This window comes from Lonchura striata, chromosome 6 (assembly GCF_050655825.1).
Source record: "Lonchura striata isolate lonStrDom1 chromosome 6, ASM5065582v1, whole genome shotgun sequence".
Taxonomy (NCBI): domain Eukaryota; kingdom Metazoa; phylum Chordata; class Aves; order Passeriformes; family Estrildidae; genus Lonchura; species Lonchura striata.
Window position 1 is genome coordinate 34,524,475 of NC_140708.1, and position 12,967 is coordinate 34,537,441.

The 12,967-nt window shown below is 40.7% G+C and overlaps 1 protein-coding gene across 1 annotated transcript; it reads left to right on the top strand.

The window, feature by feature from the left end:
• The first annotated feature begins 437 nt into the window (after positions 1-437).
• Positions 438-12,312, top strand: KCNK18 (potassium two pore domain channel subfamily K member 18). Its single transcript, XM_085583751.1, has 2 exons — positions 438-942; positions 4,256-12,312. The coding sequence occupies exons 1-2, from the start codon at positions 709-711 to the stop codon at positions 5,141-5,143; spliced, it is 1,122 nt and encodes a 373-aa protein (XP_085439877.1). The 5' UTR covers positions 438-708; the 3' UTR covers positions 5,144-12,312.
• The last annotated feature ends 655 nt before the right edge of the window (positions 12,313-12,967 follow it).

Consider the following 12,967-nt stretch of genomic DNA (forward strand, 5'->3'; position numbering starts at 1 on the left):
TCAGTGGGAATTTCATAACTGAAACTTCTATTTATATAGGAAGATTTTATTCAAGTGAGAACTAGGAGAAACCTTCTTGACTCTTTATTTTATCATGGGAGAAAAAGAATTTAAAATTCAAAAGACCCTCTCTACAAAGATTGAGTGATTCTGTAAGCTCTCTGAAAGAGAAATTAATTGTTCTATGGTTTGCCCAGGGGTTTCAATTAGAGCCATCCCCTTCTCTTGATTAATTTTAAATTTTCCTGTTTGTTCCTGGGAGAAATCTTTGAAGAACTCCATCCCTTAGAGTGCACATTTCCCCTTCTGGGAGCTGGAAGTGTTTCTGCTCTATCAATGGGAAGCTGCTGCTCAGGAGAAGAAACTTTAAGCATGAGTTGGCTCCAGTGGAAGCTGATAGGAGCTGGTAATCCATGTGCATTACAGTGCTGGCTGATCAATAATAATTCAGGGATGGAGTGGCGTGGCGTCAACTAAGAAATATTTCAGGGCTTGATCAGTTGTGCTTCTTGTCCGTGGGGACTGTAGTGCAATCTTCACTTATAAAGACATGTGATCTGAAAGCCTGAGGCAGAACAATCCTTGTTTTCACAGGAGAAGCTTTTCTTGGCTGCAAAAGCTTTTACATCCTCATCTCTCTTTCTAAAAGCTGTGTCTGCTTCACAAAATTATATATATATATAAAAAAAAAAAAAGGACAAGCTTAGGATGGCAACAACATCACAGCCTCTGAGAGGTAAAACGACATGTGAAAAAATATTTTGGGCAGTGTTTCCTCATGCCTGCTTCATTCTGTCTCTTGTCATCTATGCTTTTCTTGGGGCTCTCTTGTTTTCCCTCATGGAAGGTACCCGGGAGGTCAGAGTAAGTGAAGAATACAAGACATTTCTGCAGAACCTGATGAACCTCACCAGGGAGTTATCAGGTATGTACTGGAATTTCAAAATGACTTAAGTGTACAGGGAGCTATTCATTCTCTTGCGTTTTGAATGAGATTTTTTTGCTTTTGAAGACATTCTGCAAAATACCCCGCAAACAGGATTTTCCCTCTGCCTAGCTAACAACTGCTGCTTTCTTCCTTAGCTGTGATTTTTGACTGCAGGCTTTCCCAATCCTTGTGCTCCTGCCTGGAAAGAATTTTCTTGAGTTGCCTGTGTTCTCCCTTTTTGCCCAGGTTCTTAATGAGCAGCTGAGATTCCTGTGGTATTTCCTTCAGCTTGATGGTTGAAAGAAAGTTTCTCTCTCAGAAAGTTTCTCCAGCTGCCTCTTCCCTGCTCTGAGCTTCCCTGCCAGCCTCTGGTGATGGGATGCTCAGAGGCACACAGGTGCAGTTCTGCACCCCAGACCAGTGATGCTGATTGGAGGGGGTAGAGGAGAAAAGCAGGGTTAGAAATCCTCCTGGATTTGTGATGGGGCTTGTACGTGGGCTTGGGGTTTCGCTCAGGTAGCTGTGCTGACACAATGATCAGTCTTGGGCAATTAAATAATGTAAATAATGTCCTTTGCAGCCAAGCTCAGGCACAGGGAGGAGGAAGAAGGGTTGCAGGATTCACAGCGGGGCTCTGGGCAGTGACATCCAAGTGGTTCATATTACTTCCCTACTGTTAACCCCACATTTCTTAATGTCTTTGTGTCTAAGGAAGACTAATCTCCTGGGAAGTCCAAAATGAAACAGGACATTTAGGCTGGAAGCTGGTTACTCAATCATCTTGTCCTGCTTCTTTATATTTATGTATATTTGTTCCCTGTACTTTTATTTGCCAAAGCCACTGAACCCACCTGATTTTTTTCAGAGGTGGAGGTGAGGGGCTTGAAAGGAGAGGGTGAGAAGGTGAATATTTTTATCTTTTAAGAGAATATGAACAAATCCTCAGTGGGAGTATATTTCACTGGCTGCTCCCTGAGTGCTGGTCTGCAAACACTCACTGTGCCTCCTGCTGTGACTGTGACAGATAATGTGACGGAAAATGAGAAGTTTAACGCCGAAATCCGTGAGCTTTTCAGCACAGCTGACCCAGTCTGGTTTATCAATCCAAAAGAAAGATGGAATTTCTTTGGGTCTCTCTTTTTTTGCTGCACAGTGTTCACAACTGTGGGTAAGTACAGAGGTAAAGTAACACCCTTCAGAATAAATTCCTATTGCTGCTTTCTCTAATGCATTCTTCCAGAGAATTAAAACCATCAATAGCAATCAAACAAACAAACAAACAAACAAATAAACAAACCCACCCCTTCTAAACCCAAAGCCCAAATCCCCTTGAATTTTTCTCCCTAGTATTTCTGATGAGTCTACAGGTGACTCTGCAAACACAGATTGCAGAGACACAGCTGAGTCACAGAAACAAGTCACTATTGAGTAACTAGTGATGGTACACACTAATTAACTGCATCATTACACATACACTATCATATGTATTTATAGATTATGTTTGCAGAGCTATTGAACTAAAAAGAAATCTCAATTTTTCAGTCAAACCTTATCCTTCCCACTGTTGTATATCCGCTTGGGTAATGATTTCTTCTCTGGAAAAGGTAATTCCCAATGCATATATTGTTTTTTTAATTGCTTCTCAGTTACTTATGTCTAATTAATCTGTGTTAATTTGTGGTTCTGTAATTAACCACCGTGTTCACATTTCTCTGGGTTAACAGCACATGATAGTGTTTAAGTCACACCTTTGAAATCTTTGTCTGACTTCATATTTCAAAGGAGGACCTAGATAAAATAGAAACATCTGCTCTGTTTTTGGCTCCCTCTGCATTGCTAAATACAACTCCTCATGCTCGTTCCCAAAGCTACTTTTATCCCTTTGTTAATCTTTCTCAAATGCTGGCATGTACAGGCACTGTCTATCCAAATTTTCATAATCAAAGCTGAATGGGAAATATTCCCACAGCATTGTATCAAATTGCAAAGACATTTCTCCACTGCAGGAGGATATGCTCAAGATCCCAGCATGGGGATGAATCCTACTGTAAAAGAAAAACTGAATTTAAAAAAGAGCTTATCCTACACAAGGAACAGTGTGAGAGCTGATGTACTCACCCAGAGCTCCTGTGTGCTGTGCCACTGCTCAAACCTCACACTCTCATCTCTTGGGTGACTTTTCAAACTCAGCTTCTTGCAGTTTAAAGTCTGCATGGCCAGAGACACACTGGGGATGTGACCAAAATCCTCAGCCCTGTGAATATTTCCTGTAACAAACACAACAGTCAAGAACTTTTGAAAAGGGATATTTTATCAGAAAGCTTTGACATCAGCAAACTGATGAAAGGGCATAGTGTTGGAAATGTCTTCCTTGGGTATATTTACCCACCTCCATTAGCATGGGACTTGACAAATGTACCCATACACACCAACCTAACATATTTATTTCTAAACTGCCAGCACTTTTTACCTTCATAGCACTGAATATTAAAGCTTCTTCCTCAGTTTTGACCTGAGTTTTGGGATCAGTAGAAAGCCTGGAATATTTGCTGCTAATAGATGGAATAGGTGGCTATTTCCATTGCAGTGGTTTATTTGCAGTATCAGGAACTGATAAATCATCTTGGGATAGAATCAAATTATATACCTTGAATTTTCTGGGAGAATTGAGGCATCTAGTCTGAAGTTTGACGGTCTGAACTGCCATCTCTTCACTGCCTGGTGAGAATACATAGTGGCTCAGCTAGGATAGATTTCTGGATAGCTAAATTTAAGCTCAGGGTAAGTTTTAAGCCTGGAAAATACACAAGGTATTTTTAATACACTGAAAACAATTTAAAAAAGAATAAATAAGATCACTCTATGCAATAATGATAATAATCTTCCCCAAGTGCTTTGACAGTAAAGATTAGCATTCCCAGCTAGCCTGTGGGGAAGAGAGTGACCAAGAATAAATGGTGTTTCAGTGCCTCACAGCAGAGCAGGGACTGAGGCTGGGTTCAGAACAAAGGCTGTGGCAGCCACAAGTGAGAACATGCATGGATGAAGAAAATGAGGGAAACCATACCTTAGCATATGAACTAATAATCTGACAGGCTAAGTACTTGGTCTAGAAGCTCATCCTGGAAAAAGCAGAGTTTTTGAAGGGAGAGAAGGAATACTCAATGTCTTCTGAAGGATGAAGAGAAAAATCGTTGTTAAAATTGAATACAGTTACTATATTATCAATGTTTTCTCCCACTACAATAGAAAAGCACTGATTTACAACTTGAGTTTCATATCCAATATGTTAGAGGAAGGAAATATAAATACTCAAATTTGGTTTAGGGAAAGGGCATATCTTCGGCTACCATTTTATATATCACATCTCTCTCTTTCTCTTCTCTTCCCCTTCTTGCTCTTGTTCAAGGTTATGGTAATACCTATCCTGTGACACGGAGTGGGAAGTATCTCTGTATGTTGTATGCTTTATTTGGGATCCCTCTGATGTTCTTGGTCCTGACAGACATGGGAGACATCCTTGCAACTGTCTTATCCAAATCCTACAACAAGTTCAGGAAATTGCAGTCAAAAATTCTTGCCTCTAAACTCTGTTCTGGATCCACATGTAGCAAAAGGAATGAACTGAAATCCAGGGCACAGTCTAAAATAGTCATCAACGAGCCCCTGACAATTATGGAACTGCTGAGAAGTCAGTCAGGTATGAAACCAGTCAAATATTGCAACGTGGAACTTTTTGAAATGCTAATTGCCAGGGAGAATGAGAACACACAACCAGCAAGAAATAAAAGCATGGAGAGATGGAGTTCATGTCCTGAACTAGCCAGGGAAAAGACGGTGTCCAGAGTTATCAAGAATTTTGACAAAATAGGAAAGGAGTTAGAAAAATTAGATGTGCCCATTGTATTGATGGTGTTTGTTATCTTTGTGTACATCTCCTGTGCAGCTGCTATTCTTCCAAACTGGGAAAAAAGTATGGATTTTCAGGAAGCCTTTTATTTCTGCTTTATCACTTTGACCACTATTGGATTCGGAGATACAAAGCTGGAACATCCCAGGTTTTTCTTGTTTTTGTCCCTCTACATTATAATTGGCATGGAAATCGTCTTCATTGCTTTTAAGCTGGGCCAAGACCGTTTAATTGTCCTGTATAAAAAGGTGATTTCATTTTGTGCAGAGAAAAATATGCCATCAAAGAAGATATATCCAAAATAAGAGCAGTCATTTCTCCTTCACTTGTCAGCACTGGCCACTGCAATGAGATGAAATTGTTTCTGTGCATTTCTGCCTTGGGCTGGCAGATGCCATATTTTAATCTGATTTTCTCTGAGAAATGACTGTGAAATGGCTGAACACCTCTGGAAGCACTTGGTGAAGGCATCTCCAGGGAGTACTTTCCAAAGAGGTCCCTTCTCCTAAATAATCACAGATGCTGCATGATGAAGAAGCTGAAGGCTCTCCTTGCCAGTTCTCCCTGACATATTTTGCAAAGCTCTGACTTTCTGCAGCTTTTCTGTCCCCCCTGCCACTGCAAGCCAATTCAGGAGTTTTGTTTTCAGTTCTTGTCCAAGCAAGGCCCAGGTCTCCTGTCCTGCACCTTCTCTGCAGCCCTGGCCAGCGTGTATATAATATAATAATTAGATGCAATTAAGCATTGATGATATGCAAGATATATAATGACTGATGGTAAATAGAAAAGTGTTTTATACAAATAAAAATAAAAACTACAGAAGCTGGAAGAAACTTCAGTTAATTCTGTCATGTTTGCTGTGATTTTGGCCTTACGTAGAAAGTCCCTCCATTCATATCACTATTCTCATATAACTTAATTTTGTGTCTTCAAATTAAAATCAGTGTAGAGTTTTGGTACCCTGTCAAAGTTTTCAGAAGTCAATGAAAGGACTTGCATGATATCATAGGCTTTGGATCAGATAATTGCACTTCCTGCCCCTCAAGGTTTTCTTTGTGATATTCTAAACCTGTCAACATTTTTAATAACTGGTTTGTATGTAATTTAATTTGTTTCTGTCATATCAGTGGGATCTCATTTATGGAGAGCAGTTAATCCTGAATTTATGCCCTATATATTTCTCACTGGCATGGTACCTTTACACCTTCCCATTTACTTTATGGATTTAGGGAATTTTGGCTGGATTTACAATAGAGATTCTGCACCAAATCATTCTAGTTATGGCCAAGGGATGGCAGTAAACAGCTTTCTTTCCTAAAGAATCTGTCAGTTAAGGGAGATAATAATTCTTTTGTAGAAGGAGGAGGAACAAATCACATAACCATTACCCTCTATAAATCAATAATGCACCTGACTGTTGAATATTGTGCACAGCTCTGGTCCTTCACCTCCCAAAGGATGTGTAAATTTGGAAAAAGAGTCTATAGGTCAGGGTAAAGGATGAACAAAGGTAGGGAACAACTTCCATACAGGACATGAGCCGTGGCTCTCTAGTCTGGAAAGAGGTGAGAGGCTGATGGAGAGATGTGCAACATTACAGGGGCTCAGAGAAGGGAAACAAGGAATGATGGAATGATTTTCAAATACTCTCATTATGAGAGCTGGGACTGACAAATGAATCCCACATGTGACAGGCTTAATAAAGGAAAGAGAAAGAAGAGAAAATGGTGCTTCACACAAGATATAATTAAGCTGTAGCTATTCCTTGTCATGGGAGGATGTGGCAAGTAAAAGTTCCCATTAGATCAATGAGAGACGGGACAAAACCATGAAAAAAAAACATTAAAAACAATTATAAAAGATCCAAAGATAACAATTCTGGCTCAATAACCACTGAGTTCTAAATTGGGAGATGAGGAGAACCCTCTCTACAGATTTTGCTGTCCTTGTTTGCTTCCTTTGCAATCTGTTATCCCTCAGAGACAGAAAGTATTCTGTCCATCCTGTTCTGGCCTGATTTCCATGCCTGTAATGCATAGAAACATATTGCTATAGAGCTAAAAAGCCACTCAGCAAATCTAATACCCGAATAGATATTTAATTTCATATTTGTGTCCCAGGTAGACAAACCAGTCCGGTCTGACTGTGCAAAATATATCACTAAAAATTGTGATTTAGGCAACACAACACAACCAGTCTTCAGTAAAAGTCATGTGGTCATTTGGCTTGTGTCATGAACCTAAAGGAGGGTGGAGAGCTGGACACACATTGCATTGTCAGGTATAAAAATGTATTTATGTCTTTTGTTCAGGTGCACTGAAACAGTGATCCCACACAAGAAGGAATATGTGGGCCTGATTCTCTCGCTCTCAGAGTTGGGAGCCAGTTTCCAGATGGCAGAGCAGTGTGCAGCAGCCCTGGGCTGACAGTGACAGCAGCACTTCACAGTGCAGAGCAGGATCTGAATGTAAATACAGTAAATATAGTCACAGAGCTAATGAAAATGAAACAAAGGAGTGAGTAATGGCTCCCTTAGTGCATAAATATTTATGATTTGACTGTTCTTATCATGGATTAAATCCTGGAAGAATTCACAGTCTCTGCCCACAGAAGTTTTTATTCATCATAATTGACATGGAGATCAGCTTTGTTTGCTTCAAAGCAGTACAAAATATTGCTTTTCATAAATTTTCTCCATCACGATCTGCATGAGCTGGTGGATTAGATGTGAGGGGCTTCACTGAAGAACTCTTCTATCAGGAAAGACGTGACTGATGGGGAAAGAGCTGCTTGATGTGTAACCCACAGCGGATATGAGTTATTACAGCCCCAGCTGGAGAGCTTTACAGATCAAATGCACTTGACGCTGAAGGATGCTGGATCAATCACCCTTGATTGGGCCAAGATGGAAGCTGTCACGAGCACTTAGGAGCAGAGGGCAGGGTATCCCTGGTGTGGGAATCACAGGGAAACCATGGGAATGAGTGAAAGGAGTGAAAAATAATCTTTGGGCAGAAGGGTCGGAATGAGAAAATGACAGCAGCGGTGGAGGGAAAAGCCATTTTCTGTGTAGACATAAATATGGTGAAGAGATGCTTGAGACTGAAAATACAGTGGGGGCTGGTTCCTCTGGCTTGGGAAGGTTTGTGCAGCTTGCTTGGAGAGCCCTTCTTAAACCAGCACAGTAGTTGTGGGTGATGGGCTCCAGCACAGGTCTCACCAGCAGCAGCCACAGCAGGGCAGAATGTCTGTGCAAGGAATCCTCCTGAGAGATAAAACAATGTCAGAAAGAAGATAGAGGGTCTGGACTGAAAAGCCATTAATGAAACCATCAGAAACATTCCTCTTATGCTCTGCTTTGTCATTCAAAGAATGACATTTTGTTCACGAGCACCTTTTGCACGAGCAGTCTGAGGACTCAGGAAATTCTTAATGGGATGTAGGACTTGTCATCTGTGTGCCAGGAGTTCAGATGTAGTCCAGATTTTAGTGGGCTCCATGTTAATAACATCTGATAACACTTGGATGGCTTTTATGCTTTTTCAACTTGTTCCAGGTGGAGATGCACCCACATCATAAAAGCACTGCCATATAATGGATGCTAATTGCATGTGGGGTGGCAGGCTCGGCAGAGGTGAAGGCTGGGACTCCAGCTGGGAGCAGTCCCTGCACTCCTCTTGGCTTCTAGGTTCCCAGCATACCTTGTGATCCTAATTTCCAGACCACAGGGAGCATCAAATGTAGCATCTGTGACTGTTGCATGCAATGGGAGTGTTTTGTGAACCCAGAAGGATGGGTCTTATCATTTAACCTGGCTTCCATAAATTAAACACTCTTTGAAAGTTCATTATTTTTATATATAAACAACAAAAATTTTTTTTGTTGTAGTTGTTATTACTACTCTTAAGCAACTCCACAGGCTGTATTCAGCATGTTCTGCCAGGACATGCTATATTCTAAGACCAACATAAGTATTTAGCTGGGCTATCTTTCCATTTCTTCCTCACCTTATGCACCACATATAAGTAGAAAAAATATTTTTCAAGCCATGCAACACAACAGCCTGCATTTACACACAGAGCAAGGGAGATGAGGGTGCTTAGGATAAATTTCAATTGTCTCTGTTAAAGTACACAGGCACAGATAGCAGCAAAAACACAAGGAATTTTCTCCATCACTCATACAGCAAATCATAGCTACGTGAAGACAGCAGATCTCTCATATATGAAGCCAATATTTTTAGGATAGCAGTCTGAGGTCGAAGTGCAAACCTTCATGAGCAATGAAGTCCATGAATGTACTGCTTGTACGTGCCAATAACTGATTGTTTGCATGTGGTTTTCATTAGAAAGTTTTAGGAAGTGCTTGAACAAATGTTAGTTGGTTTGTGTGCCTATGGGTTTGCATGTGAATCTGAGCTTTTTTTTTTTTGAGTTAAAATTCAGTCTCTGAGTAGACAAAACGTAGTTCTTTTGAGGTTAGTTCAGGCTTTTTCAAACTGATGAAGCTCTCTGTCTGGCTGGAGACAGAATCCTCCCAACACCGCTCTTGTGCATAAAACTTTATTATGTCTGTGCATTTTCAGGATGCACCAAAGTCCAGAGGAAAAGGAAAGCAATGGGCAAGAAGGGAAAGGAAAGCAAGAAGAAAAGAGTAGAAATTCGACAGTGAAAAATGAATTTCTATGTTAAGCATCTACTGATGAGGAATCAGGATAACGATGCTAACATTGATTCATTACATTATCTGCTTCCACAAATTCCTGTGTGAACAGGAAAACGGAGTGAGAGAACACCACAAAATCAGCAGATAAAATTGCCAATGTTCTGGATGTGCTGCTGGAAGAAGGCTCCTTGATCTGCTGTGCTGTCATCGTGCTCTGTGATCTGGGCCCCGTGGGGAGAGCCACCCGTGTGCTGCCCTCTGTCACACGTGGCAAAGATCTGAGAAACAGTGCCACAGCTGGAGCCTGGGGTATGATTCTGGGTACAAGACACTCACTTGCTAATGTTTTCCCCACTTTATACTTCTCTTGTGGAAAGAAATAGGAGATGTTGCTGCCAAAGGAATTTGGGAGTTTGCGGAATTCAGTTATGTATAAAACCTTCTGCTCATTAGCTTGATAATGCAGATGATTTTAGGCTGTTTATCTCTCAAACAACCATGCAAACTCTCAGGAGAGCACTGAGTGCCTGGATTTCACTGATGCCTAGTGGAATGTGTTCCAAATACACTTGCCAGACAAAAGTTGTAAGTGTTTTCAAAGCAAATCTGAGCGTAGGGTGGTATTTTTGGCTGAACCACAAAATATTGATGGTGAAGAGAGGCTTTTGGAAAGGCTTTAACATTTCCACCTTTGAATGACTCTGAGAGATGAGCCATTCATGCTGGTAAGAAGGGAAAGACCTGAAGGATAAAGCTCTTTTTGATCCTCCCATGCTGTGACTGTAACTTTTGACACAGAGATATGTCAGGTCACACTGCTGATGAAAGAGGGCTGGCTGAATCCAAGACTCGTTCCAAGCTTTTCCACATCTCCCAGGAGAACACTAAACAATGGTAGGATCTACTTCTGACAAAGCAATATTGATAAAAAAGCATTCTTGATAGAAAAAAATATTTCTCAAACAGTTTAAATAGCCTTGTGACAAGACAGCCTTGTACTTCCTGGGAAGGGGAAATAAGAGAGCAAATGGAGGGTCATGAATTTTCCTTGGAGTTTAAGAGCAGCTCATAATTTGCTGCACTAAGAAGTCTGATTTTCTGAATGGGTCTCTAAATAGTGAATGCTTGGACTGACATTTGACAGCCAACAGCACCTCTTTTCTATCTCCCCTGCAAGAAATGGTTTTTACAGCAATTTTCTCCTCCAAGGATATGAACACATTTTGTGCTCAAAGAGATTAAGGACTGGCATAGGTACATGTGTTTGCCTTCTAAGAAAACCACTTATAGATGCTACTTAAGAAGGAGAAGGCTGAATTCTGATCTTCTTGATATCCATGGCAAAGCTCACAGTGCTTTAGAAAAAACAGGTTTGGAGAGAAGTGACAAATAGAATATGTTCTGCCATTAATCGCTTTGATCCTGGCCATTTCATGCCTAAACTGCCCTTGCACTGGAAGTTTTTTTCCTACAAAAAGCTGCCAAAATTATTGATTGTCTTTTTTTTTTTTCTCTTGAAAGGAGCAGATATTTTTCCATGTCAGCAGCACTGACCTGAAATCAAGACATGGTTACAGACTCTGGAGAAAAGGAAATTTCTCAATAAATCCAAGTTCTTCTTGATCAGAGCCAGACAAACATTAAGATGTGTCTTACACCTACATTTAGCAGTCATGTGGTTATTAATTTTTTTTTTTTTGTAGCTATCTTTGCCATTGGCTTTGAACAGAGCTCCCTGTCTCAGAGTTCCCATCAATGGCCCAGCATGTCCCTGGATCCCCAGGAAGAGCCTGGGTGTGACATTCCCTGGGACAAGGCTCGCCCTGCCACGGGTCAGAGATTTACTTCTTCCTTGGAGAAGCATGATATTCCCTCTCTTGGCCTTGTTTTCCATTAAAAGGGAAGCTGCAGCAACAATAATAACAACACTATAAACACAGCAACTAAGGTAGTCATTAAACTCAGTCTCCAGGTGACTTGAAAATAGATTTTAAGGATGATGTTCCAATAAACACTTTGACTTGAGCTTAATTGAAGTCCAGTGTTTTGAGAGTCAGGTATTTTATTTGTTCAATTATAGCTTTCACTGATGGGAGTGGGAAACCATGCTAGAAACTGTTCTCAGCATTTCAGTGTTTGGAAAAAGGTGTCATAAAAAACCATTAGGGAGTCTGTTCCTGTAAAATTCTCCAGCCTGCCACTTCACACAGAAGGATTTGAAGTGGCTGACTTTGGCAAATGCTGCTTTGATCTAAAAATCTCACCTGCTTTTTAGTCTGAATGGCATCACCATGGGGCTATACAACCTTTCAGAGCAACTCAGTTATAAATAAGGAGACCAAAAGATTTGGTCCCTGACTCTGATTACACTTCCAGCAGTTTCAGAAGGAAGTAGCTCTGTCAAAGTCAGAAAAAAAATAATGAAATTATAAACCCAACATGGTATTTAAGTCAGGCTTCTTGAATTCTGTTAATAATTATTATTTCTGGAATTTATTACTTTTATTATGGCAGTTCCTTGGAGCATCTTGGACGAGGACTTTAAATCCTCATTTATCTGAGAGTTTCGAGCTGCATGCCTGCTGCAGAGTGCATCTCTGAAACTAGAGCAGCCCTTATCACTTCCTGCCTGCCCTGGCTGAGCAAGAAAGAGAAACTCCTCGTGGCACGTGCACAAGTATGTGTCGCTGGCTGATGGAGCAGGTCTGCGAAGCAGCTGCGGTGGATCTCAAAAAAGAAAAAACTCAGTGAAATAGGAGCCGTGGATGCAGAAGCCTCCTGCAGCACCAGGAGATTTCATGGCAGACACAGGAAGTGTCTGCGTTGTTGCACATCTGTCCTGCTCCAGCTGTGCCACCTCACCCCACCAGCCCTGGTCAGGTCAATCAATCAGTGAATGCCCGACCAATGCACTGGCTATGGGTGTTAGTATTCGGTGCACTGATTTTTAAAAATGTTTAGAAGTTTTATTTTATAGTTCTTTTGAAAGTTTTAAAGTTCTCATAAAACCTCTTTAGACTTCTAATTATATTTACATATTTGAGAGTCAGAGTTCCCACACAATTTCATGTATGAATAGAATAGCTTACATATTTCCCTGTGGGTAGAGAGAAATGATTGATTGCTCTTTGGACCAGTGTGGTTGGAGAGGTGGTAATTCCATTCTCCAATCCATGGTCACCTTTGGAATTCTATAAATACCAGATGTTTGAATAAAACTGGGTCTTTTTCTCTTTTGAACTTACCAAGCTTCTGAGTACTCATTTCTTGTCCAACAGCAACAAGTATTTATAAATATCTTTACTGATCTCTACATTTACCTCTTGGATAACTGAGTACTGAGGAAACATGAGTCTGTCAGTCTTCATATATTAATTTAGTTTTCAAGATGATGGATAGCTCTCATTCAACGTGCTTGAAGCTGCCTGGAAAGCTGGAAAAGTGATGTAATCTAGCACAGCAAT